Below are 26,863 nucleotides of genomic sequence, written 5' to 3'. Positions count from 1 at the left end.
TCAAACCAAATGTTGTTTCATTTATGAAAATGTTATTTTCAAAATATCTAGGACCATATTGGAAATCAGCATTTTAGTCTTAACATTTTTTTTATTTTATGTTAAAACAACATAGTGCTAACTGGTATGAATTTACTGGATGTATTCAAAGTTTTATCAATTCGAACATAGTCATCACCGATTGGTTAGTTTGTCTGGTTAGGTCTAAACTTCAAACTTCTTCAATTCTGAACTAGCATGGTGCTAGTTTTCTTAATATTCAAATCAAGCAAAAATGATAATGAAGCACAGTGTGAACCAAAAGTCTCTTTACCTGCAACATGTAGCATGAGACTGCCATATTCTATCGGCTGCTGCCACATGCAGTATCCAGCAGCTACGTTGCACAAGAAATAAGAAACAACTCACTGTTGCATACTCGATATTGTTCTTATCGTGGCACCATTTGAAGGATTTGAAATGCTTGGGTCTCTGTCACACGCCACATACTGCCTGAATGAATGTTGCCTGGGTGAAATTTCACCTCTATAAATTATACAAATTGATTCAGAACATTCTACATGACGATTTTTCGTATGTCGTTATGTACAGGGTGGCTACGAAACCATGGGAAAATGTTGAATGGCTAAAAATGCCAAAAAGGAGGAGTTGGAAACCACTTATTGTGTTTCGTGTATGCACGAAGTACATACATTTACATATTTTACTCCACGAGTACATATACTTGCATATTTCCTGATATTTTCATATCCTTGACACACTAGAACATTTGTGCAATTTGAAATATGTGCCAATTACTTCGTGTGGAGTGAAACAATCATTTAGTCAAAACAAGGGCATCTTATGCGATAACACGAGACGTTTCATATTTGAAAATTTTAAACACATATTTGTTCCTGGGTATCGAATGTTGGAAAAGTAACAGACATATGTTAAATAGTACATTTGATATATGCTTCTGTCGGTGTGTCTGGTTTCAAGGAAATACTGGAAATGTTTTTGATGTTACAAATTTCTTACATTGTAGCCTAAATGTTTTTAGTACATATATATTTGGATTTTTAAAATTATTTATAGATGTAGACATTTTACTGTTTCACATATTTTTTGTTGATAATTATCCAAGCGCTACTATTACTAATTTTGTTATGATAATATTTAATATTTGTGAAGTGCATAAACCGGAAAATTCAATGCATTAAGTACATTAGAATGTACCGACTAGGTATTAAATGACGACGATTTTTGACATATTCGTTTGATAGAATACAACAACTGAGACCGTGCTTGTCGCAGGGATATCAATCTCGTTACGTTTTGAAGTTATTGTAGGCAAGCAAATGATAAGAAATACTAACCTGATTGTGTTCCAAGAGTGCATCATTTAAAGTTTGTGTTTCATGTATAACAACATCTTTGAGGAGCCGTACACCTTACAATCGGATAAGATGTTAGGATGCGGTTCCTAAAATTATTTCAATTCCTTCTTGCACTAAAGGTAATATAGAGTAACTCATTATATTCTACCTATGTGTATTTCCGTTAATCACTCATATGAGGTACGGCCAGCGAATTTAGTGGTACTGTGTAATTATACAGTGCAATTTTCATGCACTTATTTTTAAGTTTTGTAAAACTAATTAATAATTAGAATTAGAATTCCAAGACAAATTACAGGAAGTAATATAAAATTATACTTAAAAGTAATGGAATAGTGTCAGTCAAACTATTGCGAGAGGCAAATGTAATGGTAAGCAAACTGTCCAACCACTATGTTGATTCGCTTCATGTACAAATTGAGGTTTGAAGTTGAAAGAAAAGCTCCATTGATTTGATAACTAGATCTGCTTCAAAATCTATACACTTCTTTCTTTAGAAATATAACATAACCCACAGCGCTACAGCCCTTGGAGGGCCTTGGCTTACCTACCGACTGCTGGTCTCCCTCCCACACTATTCCTCCATCCCCTGTTATAGCGTGGAGGTCTTAGACTTTTGATTCGTCATAGTTCATGTAATGGGGCTTTCATCAGTCACATAGTTACACATATTATTTTGTATCTTCTGATCCCATTGCAGTCACAGAATGATTTTTTGATATGTTTTAGAGTATGGCATGAGAAACCAAATATATTTTTTCACGATTTTTGGTGATGACATGTTTTGAGATATTCAAGGTCAAAGGACAAGGTCACGTGACAAAATTATATTTTTATCGAAAGGTAGGCTAATTATATATCACTGGAAAGCTTGTTCAATTCCCTGTACAATAAGCTTTATTTGAGAGCTTCTTAGGCGAAATAGGGGCGGATTTACAGCACATTTAGTATAGCTAAGCGGGCTCAAAAAGGACAATTTATGCGAACTTTGACCTTGAATAATTTAACAATTACAAGACGCAGGACACTAAAAATTTTCATAGTTACTAAGTTCCATGCATAGTTTTAACTCCCCAAATTTCATGAAAATCGGAGATGGTCAGGTTGGAAATTGCACATATCTGTGTTGATTTGGCATGGAATGACTCATATAGTATTCAAGCTCGGCAATTTTTGGATTCGGAACTTGTCAAATAATAACATTGCACACGAATAAAACCTATTAACGATTTCGTAAATAGTATTATTACACAAAAGTTTTGAAAGCCATTGCAGTAGTGTCTAATTTATAAAGTTAGCAATTGGGGAACATTGCACATTGAATGAAATGCACGTTTGTAATGTCACCAACTTTTAATAGAAATTGTAGTTTTCCAGGCGAAGTGATCCAACCAAGTGGTTAGCCAAGTTAAGCCGGGGTTAACTTTCATCATTTGGAGCGCACACATTGTTTGGTACTATTTCTAAATGAAATGTCATCGTTTGCTATGATTCTGAATGTTAATTGAATATTGTAATGTCACATCATACTGTTTACCTAGACTTCTATAGACGATTACAATCAACCTGGCAAAATGCTTGTCTCTGCCTTGCAGATAATAACTTTACTTGTAACCAAGGAGGTCTGTGGGGGACGTTGGATCAGCATAACGACTTCAAGGGACAAGGAAGAACCAAGCGAAGGAAATATAAGAAATTTTATTGGTGAGTACGTATAAAAGGGTGTGTTATACAGGGTGTCCCGCACGATGCTAACAAACTTAACTTACATTGCGTGTAGAGGACATCAAGGCGAACAACGTATCTCGGTTGCGTTCCGATATTTGAGCCCTCTTTTGGATGCTACAAGCGCTTGAAAAACTGCATTTTACCTTGAATATAAAAACCCGTGCCCGTGGCTGAAGTGTTTTAACGTAAGTTCTACTTGCGAGGGTGCTCTGGAATGTAAGTTTGACGTGGAAAGTCTTGATATTTTCGAAGTTTAATAACTCAGAACAAAAGTGATACGGTACACGTACTCACATTCAATTAAAAGGCTTTCGTTTTATGGGGTTTATATCCCTTGGTTTATTTTACTTCGATTTTATGCCACTTTTGACTAATTGCAAAGGTTGGGATGAGTGATATTATGAAATTGATGAATTTACACACAAACACCCATGCCCAGGTCGGGATTCGAAGCCGGGACCCCTGGCGTCGTAGTGTTATGTGCTAACCACTCAGCCACGGAGGCCGGCAAGTTTATATTCCTGTACGTTGTATGTTTTACATATTGTTACAAGTTTGACAGAAACAATTTAAACTATTTAATATTTGCCCTCTTGTCATTTCCAAACTGTATTGATTCTGATGTGATTAATTTTACTTCGCTTTCTTGCCACTTTTGGCTAATTGCGAAAATAAGTATGGGTGATGTTTGGATGGAAGGAACACTCACAAAGAACGCCCATGACCGGGACTCTAACCCGGGAACTTAGGTGGCGAGACAGTCTGTGCCAGAGCTGTCAGATTACCAGCCCGGCGTTGGGATCTAGCCCCCATAGCCCCCCTAAAATATACACACTGCCCACGGCGATCTAGAGTAGGTTACAATATGATAATTCTACTTCTCTTGCAGGTAATGTTTCAAGATCAGAGACATGGAATCTGACTAGCGATGTGTCTATGGCAGACAAGAATGGTGCGGTGAAGAAAGACCAGGTGCCTGAAGAAAAAGGAAAGGTTGCCACAGCCTATGAAGATAACGATATAACAAGAAAACGCGTACGAAGGGCCGCATATAGCAATATTCCCGGAAGGAGTCTTGGAGGACAACTTTCACAGGCTGGACGCAGGAGATTGGTTGCCAACAGAGAGACGTTTTTGAACGACGCAATCCAGAGGCACCCTTCCGGAAGACACCTACCTCATGAATCCGCGAATGGCCTTGGCTCCGAGTTAGGATCCGCGTCAAGGAGTATTCACCCTGGACGTCCAGAGTACCTCCAAGGCCAGTACCCGCGTTCCGGCGTACCCAGAAGGTACTCGAGGAGGTACCCGTACGGTAGGCCGATGATGGCGTACGTGGAGCCCTACCAGTACCCGCAGCTGATGCCGCCCTCCGCGCTGCTCTACAATAGGAACAACCCCGAGAACCGGTTAGGGAAGTACCGGAGGTTGCAAACACCATACAAGCGACAGCTGAGAGGGCAGAGGCCGTACGGACCAGATAGGGCAATGCCCGGAGGTGGATCCCGTGTGGGAAGTCTCAGGGGTCTCTTCGGCGACTTGGGGTTTGGGCAACTCGACCAGTACATGAAAAACATGAACCCTTTCTTCGGTATGAAGACCGTACCCATGTGGAACCCGTTCCCGGACGGGTTTCCAATGATGGGTTTACCAGATGAACTTATGTCCGAGGAGGAGTCAGAAGAAGAAACGACAGAGAAGCGTAAGAAGAAGGATAAGTCCAAAAAGAAAAAGAAGAAGAAAGGAAAGCCCATGCTGCCAGATCTGATGGAGAACAAAGGCTCCTCGCCGCCTGTGGTGGCGTCGGCAACTGCGGTATCGGGTCCTGAAGGCAACACCGAGGTAGTCATGACGTCCAGCGGTTTGGACAAGAACGGAAAGACGAATGTCGTCGTGAAGAACTTCACCACTCCCGGTGGAGGTTTTGGCACGATGGTAACCACCACCACCACGGACAAGAAAAAGAACACCCGACGCAGGAATCAGAATAGACGAAGCGCAACAATGTCTGCTCCAGCGAATGGTAAGCACAATTAGATACCTAGCACGTATTACTTCCATTCATGCTTCTGTTATGTATTGTATGTTATCGAAACATGTAATGGCAGTGCTGAGCTCAGAAAGTAACACAACACCATTAATTTTGCTATTCCCTCGATACTATTGCATGACATACCACTCCAATATCACATGGGAAAGTAAATGCATCAGCTGAAACAAAAAATGCATAAAGTCTGTAAGTCAGATCAAATGTTTAAATAAATCATCAAGAAAGATGCAGGAAGGTGAATCAATAGACCAAGCACCAATTAATGCATCAGCTCGACATAGAAAGAAATGCTCACTTGAATCGTATGATGCATTTTTAGCGTTACCTTTACAAATTATAAACAAAAATGCATCAAATTCTAATTCTGATTCATGGGAAAGGCCAAAAAGCATCTATCGATGCGTTTCTGGTGCATCAAATAGATTTGTTTTCTGTGTGAAGATAGAAGTAGTTGAAATTTATAATTCAATTTTGAAGGTAACGAATGTAAATTTCATCATTACTAATAATTTGATTATTTAAAAACCATAATTTAATAATATTCGATAATAAGCGTTCATTAGTTTCCAAACTAATCTTTAAGATATCACAGAATTTAACAGCTAATACACACTGATTTCCTCGCCACGAAATCTAAACTCCTAAATAATATTTATTTGCATGATTCCCTATGAAAATTCCCTAACCATCACACCTCCGAACGAAATGAACTGTACCTGTGACCTTGAGATTCGACTACGAAACAGGGGTTTGTCTCAATGTAGAGTGATAACGTGTGCCACAAAGAAGCACTCAGTTGAAAAGATCGTGTGTTTATTGTTCGTGTATACTGGCAAACGAGTACAATATGTCACATAAAATAATGTAATCTATACTTATTTGAAACAATGTTGTGAAATTCCAAGCGTTTTGACGTTGCTCTCGCTTTTGACACGCAAATCTGGCAACAAGTTCCACTGAAAACTAGAAAGTGCGAATATACTAGGCCATGAAAACTAACCAGCTTAACCTCTTCCAGGAGTATAAATAGAAACACCACTAATAGTAACTACGCTAATATGCACATCGCATGAGTCTGTGCGTTAGGCAGAAGTCTGGTTGCCTCACACTACTCTGATATTGCTTCTCTAACATCATACATCGGTGTAAAAAGCGAAGCGCACGCCGAAAAGCTTAGGGGGATACTGGAACACACTTGCCTATAGGACATATTATTTTTCCCACTTGTTATTTTTTTACAGAAAATTTTGGAACAGTCATATCCGATGTCCCATACCAGTCAGGTAATGACATATACGATGATCCTGGCGAGATGTACACTGATTATGATGATGACTACGATGACTATTTACTGAGGTGGTCAATGAGCGACCATCAACCAATCAGAGCAGCGCTCCCTGTTGGAAATGAGCAACATCCAGCGATGTCTTTATATATGCCAGAACAACAAAGAATCAAACGTGGTAAGTTTGATAAAGTTCACAAACATTTCCATCAAATGAGGAATGAATTTGAAATTACTGTAAGATATTTTTTGTATGAATTAGCTAAACTAAACTTTATAAAAACTGTCATAAACTGCAAGAATTGTGATGGTACTCTAATTGTCGGTACTATCCAACTATCGTAAAAAGAAAGATCATGTTTTTAAAGTACTATTAACGGCTATTAGATAGTTAACTGTAATATTAATGATTTTTTAAAAAATATATATTTATAATACACACAACTACAATTTATAATAATTATCTATCTCTATGCAAAAATGTGATATTGAAATTTAAATTTCAAATTCTTCTTACAGTCTCAGCTCATATTACAGATGTCAAGATTTTAGTTTTCGGACAGATATGTTAATTTTAGAGGCTTGATGACCCCATATAATTTCAAGCATGCAAATGCCAGAATATACGTTGTTATGTTACTAATCGCAGCTTAATATTCTGCAGCAGGATACCCCAATATTCCACGTTTATCGCCCATCTATGAAGAATACGACGAAGGATATTATTATCCGCAGTACTATCCACATCCAGGAGAAGGCCCGGAAAATGAGTATGGAATAGAAGATGACGGAGCATTTGGTCGGAATCAAAGGAATCACTTAATGAAGATGAGCAGATTTCCTTCATCGTTGAAAGTTAACACAGGAAACGAAGATCCCAACGAACCGAGCAGGAATACAAAGAAATATATGTTTCCTGTGCAAACTAATGGTCTTTAATTCTCATTAAAATTTTGAATTTTCTAGGCGCTGATCATTTAATATTCTATCAAATTCTAAACATGTTAGTTTCAATCAAAATATCACCTGAATATAAATTTCATCTTATTATGGCAAACTTACAGCAACAATGAATTTTTCAAAAAGTAGTAAAACTCGCCTTATCACATAATGATAAAATTTACATGTTTACTGCAATAAATCATTCAAAATTCCAAAATATTCATGCTGATATTCACTTTCTTTTTCTTTAGCAATATTTACCAACCATTAATTTCGCCGACGTGCCACGTTTGGAAGCAAATATTTATTTCTTATTTATTTTTGGTCAATTACAATTACCATATTTGATGTTGACCAAATATTGTAGATTGCCATTTAATTTAAATTTGGAAACATAATTACTCAGGAAACTGTAAAATATATAGTAGTCTCTAATGTTTGTTAATCTTAGTGAAGTATGCGTAAACAAATATAACAATGAATTAATCTTTATTGACATAATACTACTTTTATAAAAGAAAGATCTGTTCATCATAAGTAATGTTTTACTATGAAAACACTTTTAACAGAGATACATATAGAAATTTAACTTCTCAAACAAGCATTTGACTAAGATATTTATTTTTCAGAATTCTTCTTTCATTTAAATATTAATAAGTGAAACTTTACCACAATCAGCGTTTCCACTTTAAATTGGTACCATTTATATTTATTTAAAATTATAAAGTATGTTTGTATAATCAGGATTAATCTTGTTACATTTGAAATATATTGCTTGTAGTTTTTCCAGTATTAACTAAAACACAGCACGTGATTATGAAAATATTTTTTCGTTTGGTGTTTGACTTCAAACAACTCTCAAAATGATATGTAGAATCATGTATCAAATAGTTTTTCTACTATCATGGTTCGTTGTTTTGTAATATCTTATTGTTATCGACTTTGAAATTTATCGACAATTATAATATATTTACTGAAAAAATAAATACTATCATCTAGCAACTATTTCCCCTTTTCCGTGAAATATACTTCTACAAATGTTTCCAAATAAATTACATTTTAGTCTGTCATAAAATAGAATCTAGAAACGTTATTCGTTTTAATAAGTCTCCATTTGTAAAATGAAAAATGAAAAATTAAAGAGGCAAAAAAATAGCACTGGATACCATGAATGTTCTTATACACTGCCCTTCAGAAATTAAGCAACAACAAGAAAATGTGAGGTACAAGAGAAAACAGTTGGAGAAAAGAGAAGAAGAGTGGTGGGCACGCTGAAAGAAAGCAACGAATGCGGTAGGGATCATATCCCTTATTAGTGTCAGACAACGGTCACTTTCGTTACAAATAAAATATGTACACCCTCCGGCCTTGTGTTTCATTCTATTGGATGATCACCATTTGTTGCTTAATTTATGGAGAGCAGTGTAATATACAATTTGAAATATCGAGTATATAATAATCAATCATGATCTCAATAACGGAGTAGCTGATAGCATATATTGACTTATTAAAAAAGTAAATGTCAATATATATTTGTGCGTGGAAGCACAAATGACTATTTATAATAATTGACACTTGATTATGTAAGAACGTATATTAAAGTAAATATGGATTTATCAATATTAGGATAATGATCAAGTTACGAAAAATATTCATTGGTCCACTGAAGAAAAGGAAGTGCTTAAGGATTGAAAATTAGGTTGTTAACATTTCTGCAATGACAAAAAACTGTGATATATGTAGATTTGTCCTTGACGAGACAAAAAATATTGAAGCATTAAAATATATGCGTGACGTAAGATTTGCACTTATTGAAAAGCTACTGTACAAAAAATGTAACGCTACCACTGAATAAATTGCAATTAATAACAAGATCTTTGTACTACATTTATAAGATCGAGTTGGTTGCCCTCCCCCTATTATATTTCAAAGTCTGAAAAATTATTGTCTGGAATTCCATCTAGAGCAATCAAGAAATTTTTCGTGAATTTGCTGTCAGTTTCGTCTGAATATCCATAATAGTTTAAGCAACATAAGCCCATTTCGTATCAGAAATATCTGGACAATAGCGAAGGAAATCACTCGAAGCTTCACCTGAATGATCTAGACGGAATTTTACACAGATTTAATTCTTCAAAGTATGGAATAACCCGGTGCCCCAGTCATTGATTGATTGATTGATTTGTTGTTTTAAGTCCACTTTATGCACAGTAAGGCTAATCGGGACTGGACCTACAGTTTAAAGTGGGATCCGAACCACTTGTGCCTCCACCGGGTATCGAACCCGCGACCCCTTGATTACAAGGCGACGACGCTAACACTGCGCCATCGAGGAAGCCCGCCCCAATCATTGGTTAGAGCACCTGATTCGTATTTAAATCACATATCTGTCGTGGGTTCCATCCTCACCACCCGGTAAAAAGAAATTCTTCACAAGAAAATGAGAGAAATGGTGCTCTCCGCGAAAACTATATCTTTAAACAATAGGGTAAGTAAGCGTAATGATGTTCCAGATTTCAAGCACAAATAACTCATGTTTAATGGAATTCAGTTCACAAAATTGGTACGGAGTGAAAGAAAAACTCAAAAAGTTTCTTTCTTTCTTTCTTTTCTTTTGCCTACCTTGCAGCCACGTACTATGCACTGTTTGCCGCCAGGAGTGACATTAGGGAAAATGGCTTCCATCGAAAACAGGAGAGATTTTCCAAGTTTCACAAGTCTGTTATTCTTGTACAACGACATTTTTGTAGCAAATTTGCTGAATATCCATCCTGCGGGCATGCAGTTCGTAAGTGATACTTTGAATTTAAAGAAAGGAGTGCATCTGTAAGAAAAAGTCAACAGACCGACTGCAAGTAGTGGACACTCGCTGGCCGAAATCTCAGGAGGAAAGGTGTTATGCTTCCACCCAGGGCCCGACCCTGTGGCCGAGTAGTTAGCACATCGCGCTGCGACGCCAAGGGTCCCGGGTTCGAATCCCGGTCGGGCTTGGTTGTTTGTGAATGTCCATTCATCAAACTCATCATTTCATCACTCATCCCCATCTTCGCAAATTAGCCAAGAGGCACAAAACGCGAAGTAAAATAAACTAAATCAAATCAAATCAAATCAAAAGCTTCCACCCAGGAGACTCGAACCAGCGCGCTTCCCGTAGCCCGAGCTCACAGCCTGACGCCTTAGTAGACCCCAAGGCCACCTTACGGGTCAAGGGGTTAAATAGGTCGTTGATATTTACTTGCTCTTTCCAAAGACTTGTTGACATGTTAGCACCAAACAGAAATTTGGCAACTGACAGACAACAGACCACTTAATGGCGGGAACTGTACCTCCTGGCTATAAATGGAGACCCCCTCTGAATGAGAAAGCATTAAACACATTAAAATTCAATAGACAAAACAAGTCACTTACTACAATAAACTAACATTGATAGTCAATAGATAAGAAGTGTACAGATAAGCATTGTATTCATAAGCAACAGAGAAATGGATGTGCTATAAAAGATGGAATATGCAATTTATATTATAATCTTCGAAACAATAAAGGTTCCATATTATGTCTAAGAATTGTCAACAAGGCAAAAGAATAGTTAAACAAGGTATCAAGCAACACACGAAAACATAAAAATCAAAATTCGATTGTTCAAAGTGGAAAACAATGTAACTAGTAAAGGAAAAATGCCGATAAAAAAGTAAAATTACATGAAAGAAAAGCCTCATAGTTGTGAAGGTGAATAATAAAATGAAGCAGTCGTTTTTTATACTTATAATATACATACACAAACAATGTACAGGTATGCATTGCTTGTATGTGTGCTGAAAGCCATATCTATTATGTCAACAGTGATAGTGCAAAAACCTTTTGTGTACAAGGAACATAGAACCTGAAAAACACAATTGCATTGAATTCAAAATTTAGAACGGCAGTCGAAATCAAGTTGCATAGATTTTTAGTTATAAAAAAAGATATCAAGAACAAAACACAATTGCTTCTGAAAAAAGTATTCACAAGAAGTTTTCCATTTTCTTGATAAAGTTGCACAGATTCTGAAATGTTGCTTGAGCAGAAGTAGTTTCAGTGGCACCAGATCATGAATCTTAAAGTTTTACTTCATGTAAGCATTCGTTTTTATTGCTTTATCATCCGTTTGCATCTTCTTTCCATTGTTCAATTGCAGGATGTCGAATAAGAAGAAAAAATCGCTAAATTCCTTTTGTTATTTTGCAGGTATTGGCGTTAATAATTGCATCATTAATACTTAGGAACAATTGGAGCAATGCTGAATATGCGAATACTGACGCATTTCCTAAAGGAAACAATATAACAAGCGGTGGTAAGTAGTTGCTGGTTTATGAACGTAATGGTTTGGTAGTGTTAGTACAGGGTGTCAAGGAAAGAATCAGTGAAAAAAAGAAAACATCACATTTCTGATACAACTGCATTTTTGTCTCGCTGCGAGCGAACTTGCAAACTGCCCATGCAAGACCGCCAAATTTGAATGCACAATTTCGCATATTAATCGGTTTTTTGTTATTTAGCGTCGCTTTTTGGCCACTTTGTCTAATCGCGATATGACGAAATTGATGAACGGGCACTCACAAAGAACACATATGCCGAGGCCGGGTTTCGAACCCGGGACCCCTTGATGTCGTAGCGCCCTGAACTAACCACTCCACAAAGGAGGTCGGCATCACGAATGCCTTCAATACAGTTAATATCGACCACAAGGGCACCATGTGGAAAATTTCTACAAAGAATTCTGCGGCTGATTACGCCAGATTCATTCACGAAAACAGTTATTTTCGTTCGATTCGTGCGTTAAGTCACGACTGAAGGAACCAGACTAATGCTAGATTAACGCCACATAAATTGTTTTGATTTGTCTGTGTGGGTCAAACAATCGGAAGTCATCGATCGATAAACAAACATTCGATATTTCAGAACCAAATAAAACTACAAATTTGCAATTTGGTAAACTGAAAGATATATTAAATATCCACTTAATTCTAGGAAATTTCCCAGATTGGTCCGTGCATTTGTCTGTTCATTTCAACAATCGAACCGTTCGATATATCTCGATTGCTTGAAAATTACCACAGATACGAAGATATAATATCGTGAAATGAAAGAATACTAGCAGTGGCGGCGATTGGGTTCCAAAACCAAGGGGGCTAGGTGCCCAAACTGGAAGGGCCAAGACAGTATATTTCCATATGAAGATAGGGTTTAGCATAGTGCGTGGCGAAAAGTGAGGGGGGGGCAACTGCCTCCCCTCGCCCCCCCCCCAATCGCCGCCACTGAATACTAGGCTCTAGTGTAATGAGATATTTATTGTAGCTGCATTATACCGACATATTCATAACCAAGAAAAGTAGAAATATATTTGTGAGTAAAATTCCTGTCTCTTCTCCGATGACGTAATCACTTTGCAATCAAGTTGTCCCAGGTTAAATACCTGCTGGAGGCACAAAACGTTTGGACACCTCCAGTCCTGATTAGCTATCTCTGAATAATTTGGAATTGCAAACTCAAACTCATAGGTAAAATTCCGATAATGTAGTAATATTAATGAAGCATTAGTTATATCGATTTGGCTACATAGAAAACTTGGTTTCTTTTCTTCTATTTGATTTCTGTTATGTATTTAGCATCGCCTTTCTGCCACTTTTGGCTAATTGCGACGATGAAAAGTGATTATACAATGCAATTAATGAAGTGACACTCGCAAAGAACACCCTTGCCCAGGCCGGGATTCGACCCCAGACGCGCTGCATAAACCACTCCGCCACAGGCAGGCTCTGTGGAAAATGCTAAAGAGATATAATCTGTGTAAGAAATTCAATTCAAGTGCTAATTCATTATGGTCTGAAAATGATTGAAATTCACATGAAATTCAATATATTTTAAGGACACACAACCTTTCCCAAAAATATATGCAAAGTCAAGAAAACTCTAGCAATGATTTTGTTCACGTGTTTCCTCGTTACAGGTATCATGGCTATCGAAACTGGAGTGCGTTCTCCGTACATGTTTGCAGGGATTAATGATAGCAAGAGTGTAACACCAGATATTCTTCACGATTGGATTACGGGAAGCAGAGTTAGCGATAAGGTGATATTTGTCCCAGAAGCATCTGGTCAACTTCCTGGCACTTCTAAGGATGTTGGACTCAGAATGGGTGGCAATGATGTTGGGAACAGGAAAAGAAGAAGTACGGGGGACGTACAATTCCATCGAAGCGGTAGCCGGAAGCATCCGGTAGCGTCCCGAAAGCTTAAAAATAAAAGATCCGCGGATGGAAACGGTAAAGTTCGAAAAGGGAATAACTCTCTAACCCCACCCTTCCTAGCCAGAAAACCTGGCAATGGTGAAAACGCAGGAATAAGCCGCAAGGCTAGACTAGCCGAAGCGAGGAAGCCGAAGAAAGGCTCTAGGAACCTCGCTAGAGACGTAAACGGGCCTAAAAAGCATGGCAGTCAGTCGAGAAATATGCCAAAGTCTTCGAAAGCTTCTAGAAAGTTAGGTAGCCAATCAAGAAGTATGCCAAAGGGCTCGAAAGAATCTAGAAAACTGGGAAGTCACTCAAGAAATATGCCCAAGGGCTTGGAAGGGTCTAGAAAGTTGGGAAGTCATTCAAGAAGTATGCCAAAGGGCTCGAAAGGGTCTAGAAAGCTAGGCAATCATCCGGGAAGTGTGCCGAAGGGAGCGTCTAGAAAGCTAGGCAGTCAGTCGGGAAGCGCGCCGGAGGGAGCGTCTAGAAAGCTAGGCAGCCAATCGGGAGGCGTGCCAAAGAGGGCGTCTAGAAAGCTACGCAGCCAGTCGGGAGGCGTGCCGAAGGAAGCGTCTAGGAAGCTAAGCAGCCAGTCGGGAGGCGCGCCGAAGGGAGCGTCTAGAAAGCTAGGCAGCCATTCGGGAGGCGCGCCGAAGGGAGCGTCTAGAAAGCTAGGCAGTCACTCAGGAAATTTACCAAAGGGGAAAGGGACTAGAATGTTCGGCAGTCCGTCAGAGGGAACACGCCCCAAAACGGGTGGCAGAAGTAGGAAAGCCCGCAGCATCGCCTCAAATAGCCCAAACCGAAAATCCCTTAGCAAGCAAGGACCTCAGAGGCGTTCTCTGCATAGTGGGCAGAAACCTCAAAGTACAAGGCGGTCGAAAAATCCGCAGTTGAAACGCGGAAGCCGGTCCAAAAACTCAGTGCCTACGAAAGCGAACAGGAAAATGACTGGGAGATTGAATCCAGTTAGCTCCCCAGGTAATAATGCAAAAGCATTTGATCCCAAGAAAGGTCTCGAGTACAGGATACCCGTTCTGCCATACACGAACTCTAGCTTCGACGAGCAGCAGCCTTTAGACAGTGAGGTTGAAGGGAAGGGAGGGGAGGACACCGATTTTAACGAAGCATCGGAGCGAGACGTGGATTACGACAGCTACTACGGCAAAGGACAAAATGTAGCCGGAAATGCTTTGGGTGATCACGACGAATTGAAGAATGGAGATAAAGAAATCGGTGGCGACGAAGAGGGAGCTACAGATATAGAAGGACATGCAGAAGAAAGTGGATACATTGAATACGTTGAACCTACAGCGCTAGAAGGAAAAGCAGAAGAAATAGCGCCGACGGGAAACCAAGAAGACATAGAAGGGGTTTCTTCAGAAGAAAAAGCGTTAATGGCAAACCAAGAAGATATAGAAGAGAATGCAGAAGAAATAGCGCCAACGGCAAGCCAAGAAGACATAGAAGGGAAAGAGGAAACTGAAGCAGCCACCATAATTGAACCATCAGAAGCCAGTAATCGAGGTGCACAAAATGCGGGAAATCCAGAGGCTCGTAGACACCGAAAGAGGAAGAAGAAAGGTAAAAGGGACCGACCATTTGCCAATCGAGGTAAGTGCAAATTCTTGACAGCCTCTAGCATATGCATCTACTATTCTTCTAAACTTCACAGAAGCAGAGCTTAATATTTCCCTGTAGCTTCAAAAGGTGTTGTGAATGAATTAATTCCTTCAATATGCATTAAGTTCAAAACAAGGATCTGCCTTTTCGGCCCATACAGGTTTAGTTCCTTCGTTAGATTTTTTCCATTTGCTAACACAGATTGTCTACCAAAATAACAAATTCAAAATTCCTGCCTTTTTCATGAATTTTTCTTGATATTTCTTTCATTTTTCTTGACCTTCCCCCTTTCTTTACTTATCATTTATTTAATCGGTCCCTACTTTGGTATAGTTGAAAATTAGTAAAAAAAAATATACATATTTACTCAATGAAAAAACCCCTACCTCAAGACCGGTTGAAATTAAAACTAAGATGTAACTTAACAAGAGATTTATCTTTTATTATTAATGCATGTAAAAATTTATGCTCCAGACTTCATCCTGGATGGGGAATGGCCACATTACTTTATTTACACTGCACCATAATACTTAAAGGAACACCAAGGGGTTATGAGAGCAGTAGAGTATTAGAGAATATTCTAAATCTTGAGAATAACATTACAAAAAAATATATCTTTTGCACATCATCGTCCGAAGTTCATTTAAGCTTTGTCACGCTACACTGGCGTACACAGAGAGGGGTTGATGAGGTTTCAACCCCATGAGAAATTGAGAAAAATAACATTTTGCGTTCATTTGTTCGGAATTTCCCTGGAACATATGGTCCGGAGTTCCTGCTTATGGATGACAAAGCTCGCCCGCGCCGTGCACGTATTGTGGCGGAATTCCTGGAAACGAAGACATCACCCGTATTGAGTGGCCTGAATGCTCACCGGACCTCAATCCTATCGAGCATGTTTGGGATGCTCTTGATCAGGGCTTGTGAACACCAATAAGGTATAGATGCAACATGCAACGAAAATGACTAGCAACATTGGAGAATAGTATACAAGGTGAACCCTGATTTTGTGTTGTTTCCTTCTGTTACAAAGTGAACAAATCTTCACCACAACTCAATAAAATTTCAGACTTCCAAATATTCAATTTTATCAAATCACAGTACAGATATATAACAATGTAAATTCACTATACTGCAAAAAATAGCAAAAATTCCTGACCACAATCATAATTTCTGGACTTTTTCTTGATTTTCTTGACATTCTTGACTGGTAGACATCCTGTAACATTATTCGAATTGTAGCGATTAGATGTTTCATTGAGTCTGGCAGGACTTACATGAGTTTCCTGTATGTGTGTATAAGAGGTCTAGAAAACCTAGTATTAATATAGAGCCTTAGTCGCTGCAGGAAGGAAATCTAAATAGGCCGAAAAGCCAGATTCTTCTTTTGAAATCAATGTATAAGCACTCAATCCGCAGACACCTGTTAGATCACTGACTTGCAATAAAACAAATTAGAATACATTCTTAATAGATGAATCAGGCCTATGCACACAAAATGTATTGTACCGGGTGGCCAGAATTAAAGTTACCCATCTCAGAGCGCTCTGTAGCCTGTTTGAGGCATCGTAGAACTCTGAAATTTGGTGAATCCACTATGCAAACCATGAGGAAGAGGATGGCGATAAAAAGTTCAATTATCCGCCACCAGGTTGAAATGTGGCGCTGTGCTTCCATGATGGGTTGTAATAATGACGTAAGCTGCTCCAATTGGTTATGGATTTGCCTTTACCTTGCAATCTTGCAATGAACGAGAGATTTTCTCGCAACTTCCGGCCACTAACAAATGTCTTTCTAATTAATAACTCAACTAAATCACTTAACTTGATTATTTGTACAACTCATCACGGAAGTACAGCGCCACATTTCAACCTGGTGGCGAAAAATTGAACTTTCTTAACGCCATCCTCTTCCCCATGGTCTGCATAGTGGATTCACCAAATTTCAGAGTTCTACGATGCCTCAAACAGGCTACAGAGGGCCCTGAGTTGGGTAACTTTAATTCTAGCTACCCGGTATCATGAATACAACTTATTCAACATATGAGTGGTTGAGAGGAAGAAATAACTGGAGTGAATGATGACGTGTAAAAAGCGTGTATGCTTATCGACACATTTATACCTCTCGTTGTATTTGGATTTTTTGTTAGGTTGCTTTTCTACCATTCTTGACTAACCGCGACAATGAGGATGAACGAGGATTAGATAAAATTGTAGCTCACAATGATTCCTGACCAGGCCGGTATTCGTAAGCGAGTGAGCGGAAAGAAAGCAGAGCGCGCTGCTGGAAACGGCTGGTAGATGCAGCCCCGTTTGTTCCTCCATGCACTCACTTTCCCTCTCGAGCGACTACTTACGCAGAGGAATTGTGTTCGTTCGCTTGATACAGAGAATTACGGCACGGAGTGTAATGAAGACGATGTTGTACTGTTAGACTTTGAATAATGTAGATGTAATCCTGTCAAGTCGTTGGTAAGTAGCCTCGTCCAGTTCGCTTCACTTTTTTTACTCTCTCTGCACTCATGCGTCTACTTGGTTACACGGCGCAACACAGACTCGTCTACTTCGTTCATTAGGTGTCAAGTGGCGTATTTGGTGTGGTTTGCACGACGTTCTGGAGCGGTGTAGTGTGTGGTGTATGGTCACGTGGTGCATGCTAACTAATCAAATGAACGTTTATAGCAGCAGACAGGCATTTGTCGAACTTGAACACCGAACCTTCTCTCAGGAACGGGAGATCAAACCAAGAACCTTAGCCATTATGGAGGGTGATGTAGCTCACTTATAATTCATCCTTGCGCATTGAGCAACTCTCACTGCTCAAGGTGAGACTAATGGTAAAGAGCAGCAAGAGGTACTAAACTATTCACAATAGAAATGGCAGAACACAAGCATTTGGATTTATACCTTCAAGTCTAGATCAACATGGTTGGAAATAGGATATTACATGATACGCACCCACTTATTGTATCATTTTAAGTGTTTAATATGTTAATTGTCTATGATGACGTAATTTGTTTTGTTCAATTGGGCAGTCTGTTATGGTTATGGACTAACCTTAAAACATTTGATTGTGGGTTGTGAGGTGAGAGATATTATGAATGTTGCTGAATAATGGAAGTGATTTTGGAAATGTGAATGTGTCAATTTGTGTAGTCAAGAACAATTATGATCTTAATACAATTTTGTTTGTAATAAGGAGTTTAATTGCGAGTGCCAGTGTAATATATTAACATTAACTGACATCTAAATATATTTTTAGTGTGCGAGAGTTATTAAGGTTTACGTAAACATATCCTTATCTGATTTCCCACAACCTGAGGGCTTCATAGTAGGCTGATAAAAGAAAGTAGATCTATTGAGAATAAACCGGGGAACGTAACAATGTCTGTCTGATGATGAAGAAGTTCCCGTAGAAGACTCTCGAAATAGGTCTGTGCTGGCTCGCTCAAACTCCCCAGTTCCTCCTCACTTCAAGACTCGAGACAAAAGACCCAACACCGCTCGTTGCTCTCTAAACTTATCCCTTCCAATCCCCTGGTCATTGGCCCTGCTATTTCCGGGTGATCAGCACCTTAACTCCACTCGATCAGGAAGATTGGTTAATTCCTGACATGGCATTGTTTGAATACCTGAGAGAACAACGGCCGGTGATAGAGGTTAACTACTGGCTTGCTACAAATCTCTATTTAGAGGAGATTGATACGATTCGTGTACTTGGTTTAACATTTCTTCGCACCAGCTTGCCACCGGGATACACCTGCACTACATCTGATGTCAAAGAGTGTAGCGAACTAGACAGGGCTACTTAAGTTGCAAATGGACAATTTCATCTTTCAAGCTACGGAAAATGCCTTTAAAATAAACCTAATAATACGAGGGATACGGCTATTGTTTTCCACGATAATGCGGGTCAGGCAAGAAATTGTAAAATATACAATTGGAAGGTCACGATATATGCTAACGTTTATTGTATGAATTTTGAACAACATAGAGATCTGTATCAGGATAGAGAAAGAGAGAAAATACACGCAGTCACAGGTCGTCCTGAACGTTGCATGTCGGCAGTTGCTTCTCTTGCACGCCCGAATGCTGCTGCCTCGCAACAGTTCGGTATGGTAGAGCATAATTTCCTAAAGCTTCCACAAGCTCAGTGTGACATTCTCTCGCATTCCTTCCACGGAGAACTGCTATTTTCACATAAGAACGCTGTTCACGTCGGGTCACTGCACGACTGTTAAACACGCACTGATTTCCAACCTCCCTCAGTTCAATGTCTTTGCAGCCACTGCCATCTAGTGGCGTCACAGTGCATTGCGTGTGACGGGGTCTCCACTGTATATTTTAAAATTTCTTGCCTGACCCGCATTATCGTGGGTGAAAAAAATGGTTGCCATGACTTTTGCTTTAACCCTCGTATATTTGTGTTCCAACAGAATTTGATGAGGAGGATGCTGACCGTGGCCTCATCGATGGCATTGGTAATACCCTAGGTAATATGATGCACGGGGGTGCTGGAATGGATTCGTTCCCCCAGCTGCCCAACGTAGACGCTTACGGAAATGTCATGGAAGGACTGCAGCCTGGACAGGGGAAGATCGCAGTGGCGTCATCCTCGGATGGCGGCGGGTACGTGGCGGTGTCGGATGACGGATCGGGTAAGGTCCAGGTGAAGAATTTCACCACCGCCGACGGAGGACATGGGATTGCGATGGTTTCGCAGAACAGAAATGTGGGCAGACGACCTCACTGGAGGAAGAAGAAGCACAGGAGGCGGCCGCGAAGCAACAATAATGGTAAGCATTGAATATATAAGGCGAATCACTATAAAATCCTTCATTTTCTTAAAGGCTGTATTTTTGGGAAATAAGTGCGAGACATTGACCTTGGCTATAATGCAAATACTACGAGTGTGAGTCGAACGAAAACTATAAAAGCCTAACAGCTTTAGGTTTGAGCTGTCCGCAAAGCTGTGGCACTAGTCAGGAGAGCTGGAAAACACAATTTTGTGGTGTACAAACTGCCGTCTCCACTATGCACTCGCACCACCGAAGAAAAGTGGTATCTTGCTCTCTGCAAGCTTAAAATTTACAGTATATAATTTTTCAGTGAATGAATATTCAATATTGAAATAACACATGCTTAATATTAACCATTGGCACAACAGACCTTGAAGACCAAGTCCTACTAACCGACTGTCGGCCCCATTCCCACATGCCTCAGCAGAGGCGGATAAGTTACGGGGTGGTGTGTGGTACTCCCAGTCGTTGTTGTAGATTTTTCAAGGGCGGGTTACGCTATTCACCCGTAGCTCCCCAATTTATTCACGATGGTAGGTGACTACAGGTCCCACACACTGGCCAAAATCTCAGGAGAAAAGTTGCTACGCTTCACCCTAGGAAACTCGAGCCAGCGTGCGTCCTGTAGCCCGAACCCAAAGCCTGATCGATACCTTACACCTTACGGTGCGGGACCAAAAAGAAAAATAAACAAAACGTATGTCAAAACCCCAGTAAGTTTACTAATGGGAAAAGGAGTTTAATATTGACGTCACCTCGCGAGCAGATGAGTGGAAAGACGTCAAAGTTTGAACACGGTCCGTAAATTATTGCAAGCTCAATCCAAAGGCTCAATCCATGTACTCTTTGAGCGTTGGAAAATAATGCCTAGGCCAGCAAAGAATTTATGCTGGACAAGGTCAAAATTATACAAACGCACATGCAAAAATATGCAAGGATAAATGCAAAATAAAATTAATAATAATAAGGTTTTCATCCTTGTACCTTCCAGTGTTGTCATCTTTGATTGTGTCATCCACATTGAATATTTAAATGTTCTGTCACTGTCCTGTGGTAGGTAGTACAATATTACAACGAACAATGTACGTCACGTCTAAAACTTGAAATTTTTACTTTTATGTCCTTGTGTGATGTTCGCTACTTTGGTCAAATTATGTAAACCTCCGTAACAGCATTGTTGGCCTTGTCTTATACGTATACACTGTCAAAAGTTGCCGTAAAATTTACAGTATTCTAATGTTAAAATTAACAGCCTGACTGTATTTAAAAAAAACACGGTCCCTGTTGGCCAGTATAATTGCATACGTAATTTTTGTTTTCAATTCTTCTAAGTCCCGTAATAGACGAGGAGCGTGAAAAAATCACTTGGTGGAAGGTCCGGAGACCTTGCTGGCCATGCAATCAGTCCTCCATAGCCGATGTGGTAAGTCCTGACTCTCGACTGGCCGACGTCACTGAAACACAGCGGTAAAAAAAGTGCTACACAAACTTAGAGTATGACGTAATGTTTGAGTGGAGTTATCTGTAATTACCCGTTTACCTTTCATGAAAAATACATTTGCCATGACTTATGCCCCAGCCCTTGTATAACCTATAAAGACAGTCTGTTCGTCTGATCGTCTCTTCTATACCTATATCTACGCTGTCTGCAAATTTCTGTACATTCTTGGGAAATTCCATGTCGAAGTACCCCTGAATCTCAATTTTTAAAATGAAATGCTATGCTGTAACCAGTGGCGGCGATTGGGGGGCGAGGGACGGTAGTTGCCCCCCCCCCCCCCCAACATTTTGCTACTTTGGCCATCGCACTATGCTAAATCTTATCTACGAGGTAAAGTAAACTGTCTTTGCACCCTAGTTTTGGAATCCAATCGCCGCCACTGGCGTAACTATATCCTGTACACATAATTAAGTTAGAAGGTAGAAGATATTTGACATATTATAGCTTGTAAAGTATTTTAAGGGTAGTTATGTTTAAACAACAGTGTTAAGTTTCATAATGCACTGCAGTGCAAGAAAAATATTGCTTAACTATTAGTAGAATAGTTACTTTTAATGGCAAAAATGTATGTAGTCTGGGTGTCCCATCCGTAACAATGGATTGCCTCTCTTGTTGTATATTTCTAATGTATGTTGTAATATTCTGTTCATTATATACAATTTTAAAGGATGGTTGTTATACATTTCAGCTCTCACAGAAAATAAAGGAGGAGGAAAAATTACTCCTGGAAAGAACCAGATGACAGGCAACGAAAGGAATACCGTACGGGGATTACGAGGGGACAGTAAGTACAGCCTATCTGCAGTAATAAAATAAAAAGTTTACTAATGTTTTGTTATGCTATTGTTATTGTGGAATGGAACACAATGCGACAATGTCTTTTCAAGTTTCAAGTTTTCATGTCCCTGCAACGCTCTTATAATAATTAACATAAATTACTGGGACGTAGCCCCCTTGCGTACGTCCATGATGACATACATTACGCCTAACGCTCAAGAAAGTGCGAAGATTTGTGTGTTGAGTGCCAACTTTCAGACTCTCGTTACAGCCTTATTGAAACTGTGTAGTAAAATACAAAACAAAGCCATCCTTGCCTATAAAAACACACTTTTTGAACCAAGTTTAGTACATACAAAATGCAGTTGATAATAACTGCTGAGTGTTCAGTTTGGTTCAGTTTGTGTGTGTTGGGTAAATAAAGAAATTGCCACTACGCCACCTTACGTTTTATCTGGAAGTAGTTAGTGTTTTCAGTTCAACGTAGGGTCTGAAAAAGGGGTGCGGAAAAAAAATTAGTGGTGCGCAAAGCTCCCCTTCGCACCCCCCTGGCGCCGGCCCTGGAGAAAAGATGTGCGAAAATAAAGATTGAGAGACCACGGTGGATATATACATGATTTTTATTTAAAAAATCATTTTTGATGTTTCCTTTTATATAAATCGGATTTTTTTATTTGAATCTATTTTTGTTAAAAAAACATGCTTAAAATTTCTGGGTTTTGGCACCATACATATAGATATGTTTGTTTTTTTATATAGAAAGGATTTTTCTAGTAAACGGCCCTATAAAATATTTGAACAGGATAATTAAAGCCTATAAAAATATATATAAATATACATTCTTCTGTTTCTGATACTGTATATATGAACCAACTATGATAATGTTTGTTAAGTGTGTTAATGAAACTATAATAGTTTCAGTAACTTTTCTTCCAGTGAAAGTAAAACATTCTAGATGTATTCTATAATTGGAACTTAAAATATTTTTTAAAGTCTTTGTAGCTGAATTTTGGAATTTTTTTAATGATAGTTTGCAAAACATCAACTGCCATGTTTATTTACAGTTTAATGATAATGACTGGACATCGCATTTTAGGTTTTCAACCTATTTTTTTCCTTTGCAGGTAAATTAGAAATAATAAGTTATGTAAGCGTTTCAATGAAAAGTGCAACAACTGGCAAAGTTTTATTGTGCCTAAAATAACCTACTTTGCTTGTTAAAACCTATTTTAGGTTCATGTGCCTTAAATTAAACCTTTTTTTACGTTTTTATATATTTTGTAGGTTTTTACAGGTTTGTTATAGCTCACATATGTATTTAATCGGTTTGGTAACGATACAATTCAATGACTGGCGTGTTTGAAACAAGTTCTCTGTCAATTTCCATCCCTCCAAGTGTATGATGTTTTTCAAAGCTCTGAACAAAACAAAACGTCTGACGCCACTGTTTAGAAGAGGCAGTTCCCTCCCCCCCTTGCCCCCGCACTAAGGACTCTTAATGCTAAGCCCTGTCTATGTAAGAGAAAGTAAACTCCCCCCCCCACCTTCCTAGTTTTGGCACCCAATCAGCTGCACAGTCCAAAGTGCAAATTTTCTGATCTTGTCCACTTTCTCTTCACTTCGGTCCTTTTGTGGCATTCACGCCTTGCGAAGTAACATATCAGCATACAAATTTCCACCACTGACTACGTTTCTGTTCAAAGATAATTTTCAGCACATAAAATTATCCTAACAGACAAAAGGCAAGGTTTGACTGTGGATAACATGAAAAAAGATTCAGGATGGTCACTACTACCATGATGAAATTCAAGTACAAATCCTCAATTTTCAAGGCAAACTTTCCAAAAATTAAAGCTTACAAGCAGATGTTTTCTCTATTTTCTCTATTCCAACCTTATGTATTACCGACCTTCACCACCCCCTCACCCAACACAAATATTTTAACAATATAAATGGTCTGTGTGATTCCAATGTACCCAAGAAATTACCTCATCAACTTCAAGATATCTTATTTTACAATAATCTTCGATCTGTCAGATAGATTGTTCTGCAGAAGATATTAAGAAAGTAAATATTGAAAAAAATTTGTTTTATTTTCCATACAGCTTTCTTTTTCTTCCTCGATAAAAATAAAAGAAAGCTAAACGGAGAGAAACTTGCCACAGGGCATTTATAAACATGTATAAATTTAATAGGATTTGGAATAATAAAAGTTGCAATCTTCACGTCTACGGAGAAAAAATTGGAATAGAGAAAACATCTCCTTGCACCTTTTTTTCATGTCTTGCCAAAATTCACGCATAATTCCCGGAGCCAATCATTCACGAATAATTCCCAGAATTTAGGGGAATTCCAAGTGAGTAGCCACCCTGATATTGTGCAGCAAATTATACATACGTAGCTTAATTCATTTTTCATATCAACAAGTAACTTTTGCTAACAGCACAAGTATAGTATTACAATAATTTGTGGATAATTTTGAAAATGATGTAAAGAAATGGCAATTTGGTTAGAAAATTAATATTTGGTTGTTATACGCGTATATATATATATATATATATATATATATATATATATATATATATATATTAAAATTTCTTACTGCTCTTGTGAAATTTTGTTTTTAACGATTTTCTCTCATCAGTAGTTTTCAAGAATTTTGTACCATTTTACGTTTTTTTGGAACCTATTTTAGGATTTTTCGAGCCTAATTTAAGATTTTTAGAACCTATTTTAGGATTTTTAGAACCTATTTCAGGATTTTAGAGCCTATTTTAGGAACCTAAATGCACATTTTTTATAACCTAAAACCCGAGGTCTAATAATGACACAATTTACTGTTTAACATTAGTATTTTGTATATTTCTCCATACAAAATGTTTCCAATTTTTGCCTATAAAAATTATTGAATTTTTAATCAAGATAAATTTAAGTACGTTTACAGTTTATTTTACATATTATATTTCCTCTCGTATGAGCTTTACCCCATCAGTACATATATTTTGCTTCATTCTTTTTTTTAAAAAAAAACAACTGATTTATCGCTTGTTTTAAATCAATGCACCTTGATCCACACACACGCAAACAAGAAAACAAACAAATTTCAAGAATACTGTTTTTCGTGTAGAACCCTTTACAGGTCTTGCTCACCACTCTTGACAAAGTTATAGGGAGTTATCCAGGTAGATGAGTGGTTAAAGTTATAGTATTCATTTAAGGAAGTCGCATGTTCAAATTCAGCTGCCGGTGATGCTCACCGTGCTTTGCTGAGCCATCCCAATAGAATGGAACTGAGTATTGACGCAAGTTTTTGCATTCCCGAGGGAATTTCAAAATATTCACAAACCCAAGTGGAATTCCAGGTTAGGAATTTTTAGGTTATGAAGGCCAGGTTCACAGCCCTTAGCATAATTTTTGGCGTTTGGTGGAACCCGGGTGTGCCCCACACCAGACCAGTTCTGGTACCGTCAGTGACCAGTGAGCATATTGTAACATTTTATAGAATAAATACAGGGTGTCAAAAGTCCCTGACCACCCCTTATAAAATGAAAGGGACTGTAGATTGCAGCAATAGGTCATGGTAGTAATATGTTAGGCCTAGGGGGAAACTTTTTGGTGCATGCCATGGCAACGTCCGCCATCTTGGTGACCGCCATCTTGGATCCAATTTCATTTCTTTAAATGGGAAGGGGGCATGTGGGCTATGGTTTTGGGCTAGAATTTCACCAAATGCAAATTAAACCATTTGCTGAAATTTAGTTATAAGTAAATTAATTATTTTATCTTTCTCATTTCAGATTTCAACCTGCATGGATAAATCTAGAATCCACATTAGTCTTATAAAAGTATTGTGTTAGTTTTCTATCTTTAATTTTTTAAAACAACTATTTTTAATATACAAGCTTCTTTACGTTGACATGTCAAACATGTAATTGCTATGTAATGACCTTTCATGTAAAATTAACCGATGATGTAATTATATAAACTTTCTAATTAAATAAAGTATTAATTAAATTGATTTGTTTTTCTTATCGCCCTTGTTAAATTTTAATGCAATCTTGCGGCTTCTTTCCGCAATGAGGCACGACACGATAACTTATGAAACACGACATAGTTTATCTATGTACTTTGATAATTTTACGTCACTTTTATATATAGGTTAATCGCGACTATGAGGAGGAATAGAGAAAATAGTTGAAGGTAAAAACATAATGCCTTAGTAAAGATTCGAACTGTTTAGAACTCATGGCTTCGTAGCACGCTATAACCACACCGAAAGGGAGGCTGGCTCAATCGTAGGATTGTGTTGCTTGGCGTGAGGCAGCTGCAGTAAATGTTTTAAGGGGAGATCAAGTCACGCTTACGGAGTGGAATATAAAATTATTGAGAATTGTGTGACGTGGTGTTCACGTTTTCAATGATTGATTTGGTGTTTTAAGTCCACTTTATGCACAGTAAGGTTAATCGGGACTGGACCTACAGTTTAAAGTGGGTGGTGTACACGTGTTATCG

General features: G+C 38.5%; 2 protein-coding genes across 2 annotated transcripts; both read left to right on the top strand.

The window, feature by feature from the left end:
* The first annotated feature begins 1,378 nt into the window (after nt 1–1,378).
* LOC145991197 (uncharacterized) lies at nt 1,379–7,405 on the top strand. Its single transcript, XM_083127087.1, has 5 exons — nt 1,379–1,498; nt 2,975–3,083; nt 3,997–5,130; nt 6,399–6,620; nt 7,107–7,405. Exons 1-5 carry the CDS (start codon nt 1,457–1,459, stop codon nt 7,379–7,381), a joined length of 1,782 nt encoding a protein of 593 aa, XP_082983213.1. The 5' UTR covers nt 1,379–1,456; the 3' UTR covers nt 7,382–7,405.
* A 3,885-nt stretch (nt 7,406–11,290) lies between these two features.
* Nucleotides 11,291–26,359, top strand: LOC145991196 (uncharacterized). The gene is made up of 6 exons (XM_083127086.1): nt 11,291–11,495; nt 11,609–11,714; nt 13,371–15,266; nt 19,711–20,070; nt 22,263–22,358; nt 26,149–26,359. Exons 1-6 carry the CDS (start codon nt 11,472–11,474, stop codon nt 26,166–26,168), a joined length of 2,502 nt encoding a protein of 833 aa, XP_082983212.1. The 5' UTR covers nt 11,291–11,471; the 3' UTR covers nt 26,169–26,359.
* The last annotated feature ends 504 nt before the right edge of the window (nt 26,360–26,863 follow it).

This window comes from Lepisma saccharinum, chromosome 8 (genome assembly GCF_977018435.1).
Source record: "Lepisma saccharinum chromosome 8, izLepSacc3.1, whole genome shotgun sequence".
Taxonomy (NCBI): Eukaryota; Metazoa; Arthropoda; class Insecta; order Zygentoma; family Lepismatidae; genus Lepisma; species Lepisma saccharinum.
Note: the sequence above shows the minus strand (reverse complement) of the source record. Positions and strands in the feature narration are given on the sequence as shown.